Source organism: Tupaia chinensis, unplaced genomic scaffold (genome assembly GCF_000334495.1).
Source record: "Tupaia chinensis unplaced genomic scaffold, TupChi_1.0 Scaffold000226_1, whole genome shotgun sequence".
In the NCBI taxonomy this organism is placed as follows: Eukaryota; Metazoa; Chordata; class Mammalia; order Scandentia; family Tupaiidae; genus Tupaia; species Tupaia belangeri.
Window position 1 is genome coordinate 5459508 of NW_006159701.1, and position 2173 is coordinate 5461680.

The 2173-nt window shown below is 58.5% G+C and overlaps 1 protein-coding gene across 1 annotated transcript in view; it reads left to right on the plus strand.

Moving 5' to 3' along the window:
* The window catches only part of CCDC157 (coiled-coil domain containing 157), an 11414-nt gene that overhangs the window by 3229 nt on the left and 6012 nt on the right, over positions 1-2173 (plus strand). The window contains 3 exon segments of the mRNA XM_027771618.1: positions 476-1109; positions 1670-1747; positions 2097-2166. Of these exon segments, the coding sequence (XP_027627419.1) occupies positions 476-1109; positions 1670-1747; positions 2097-2166 (782 nt within the window).

Sequence of the window (2173 nt, forward strand, 5' to 3'; positions counted from 1 at the left end):
CACTAGGGACTGTAGGTAAATCCTGCCTACTCTGAACCCGAGTGTATGCCTCTGTATAAAGGAATCCATTTGTTATGGGTTTTCCCATAATCCTCATAACCAGCCAGTGGGGATGCCCCAAATCACCATCGTGGGAGGACAGTAAAACTAAGAGCAGTTACTGTGATGAGAATGAGCGAGTCCATTAAGCAAGAGCCCAGGAGCCAGCAACCTTTACTGTCACCATTACCCTCCCAATACTGTGGATATAATTACACTAAGCCTGGGGCAGGGTGGGGCAGCAGAGGGGAGGCCTGGGCTTGGTAAGTTGAGTCAGTAAAAAATAGGGAGAAATCCCTCTCTCCCATTCCCGTCTGTGTCAGCTAACAGCTGAGGGTCTGAGAACTAGACAGGGCTGTCCCAGAACATCCCCGGGACTGATCACCTCCCAGGCTCATTTCCCTCACCTGCTTTTCCTTTCTTTTCCTGACCACAGAAAAGGCCAAACCAAAGAGAGACTCCCACCTGCAAGCCCACAGCCAAAGGCGAGCCCCCCAGGAGCCCTGAGTGTATGACTGCCAAGTTCATCAAATCCCCCTCCCCGGCACCGAGTGTGCCCCAGAACTTCTTAGAGCCAGAGAGCATCCCCGTGCGGTGTCCAGCCAGGACCTCTGAGAGCACCAAGAGTGTCCACTCACAGACCATCGAGACGGCCCTGGTCCCCTGTGATGCTTGCTCCAGCGTCCAGGGCAGCCTGCAGGAGGTGGGCAGGGCAGTCATCAGCCTGTGTCAGAGCCAGAACTTGCCCTCGTCCTTAGGCCAGTTCCAGCAGCTGGTGCAGGACAGCATGGGGCTCAGGCCACTGCCAGCTGCCACCATGGGCCACTGGGCAACAGAGCAGAGCAAGGACCTGACACGCCTCAGTAAGCACATGGGGGCTCTCACCCAGCTCATCGGGCCACTCAGGGCCCAGCTGGAGGAGGCTGAAGAGCAGAAGGACCGACTGAGGCAGCAGGTGGGCAAGCTGGAGCAGGCGGTGCAGCAGGAGCAGGGGGAGCAGCGGCGACAGGCGGAGGAGGCCAAGCAGCGGCTGGCCGAGTGGGAGCGTGACAAACAGCAGCTGCTTGCAGGTCTCTGCCCTGGTGCCAGGCACTCGTGCCCAAGGTCTTCACTACAGCACCTTAGTGTGGTGCTCCCCGGAGCAGACCCTGAGACAAAGCTTTGAGGACAAGTGGTTTGTGTGGAAGAAACCTTGGTTGGGGAATGGGGCAAGAGGCACTGAAGGAGAGGGAGCTGGGGTATTTACACACTTGCTCCTATCAACCATGGAGAGCTTTTCAGGGCATTACGTTCCCTGGCACTTCCTGCCAAGCAAAGCTGCTCCTTTGGCATTGACTTTTGCCACTAGACAAAGAGTTGTAACTACTGGCACTGGGAGTCAGCCAGTGCCCCTGATGGGAGGCCTGAGGGGTTCAGGCAAGTCCTGCCCTTGCAGAGCCTCATTGTGGCCTCTATGGAGGACACTGAGGCCTGGAGAGGTGCAGACACACAGCAGCCAGCCGGTGAGAAGCAGGACAGGTGGGGACCCAGGCCACCTACCACCTCCCCAGAGCTTTTCCGGCAATCCTGGGGGCCCCTCCACATGGCCACTCACCAGCTGGGCTGAAGGCCTGTCTCTTGGTTGCCATAGAAACAAGTGACCTAAAGACGAAGGTGGCTGCCCTGGAAGGGGAGCTGCAGCAGCAACAGGAGTCCACACAGGCCCTGGGTAAGGAGCCCCATCAGATGCCCTGCGCCCCACGTGAAGTTGGCGGTGTGCTGAGCAAGCATCCTTCGTCTTGGTCCCCTGAGCTTCTGGGCAAGGAGAAAGGAAACCAAAAGGGAGGGTGGGCCTGACCAACCATATGGTTGAGCGATGATCCGAGCCGGGGTACCGCCTCCCAGCCGAAGTGCCATCTCTTCCATACCCACCTCAGGTGGGTCCAAGGCCACATTGTTATGTCTGAGGCACTGAGGCCCAGGTTCGTGCTGTGACATCCCTCCCTTAGCTCCCATCCTGGATCAGAGGCTTGAACCCAGAGCTCCCCTGCCCCCACGCATGCCTTTCAATCTTACAGAGGCAAAGGCCCAGCAGCTGCAGGAGGAGGGTGAGCGCAGGGCAGCAGCCGAGAACCAGGTGCGGCAGCTGGGGGGG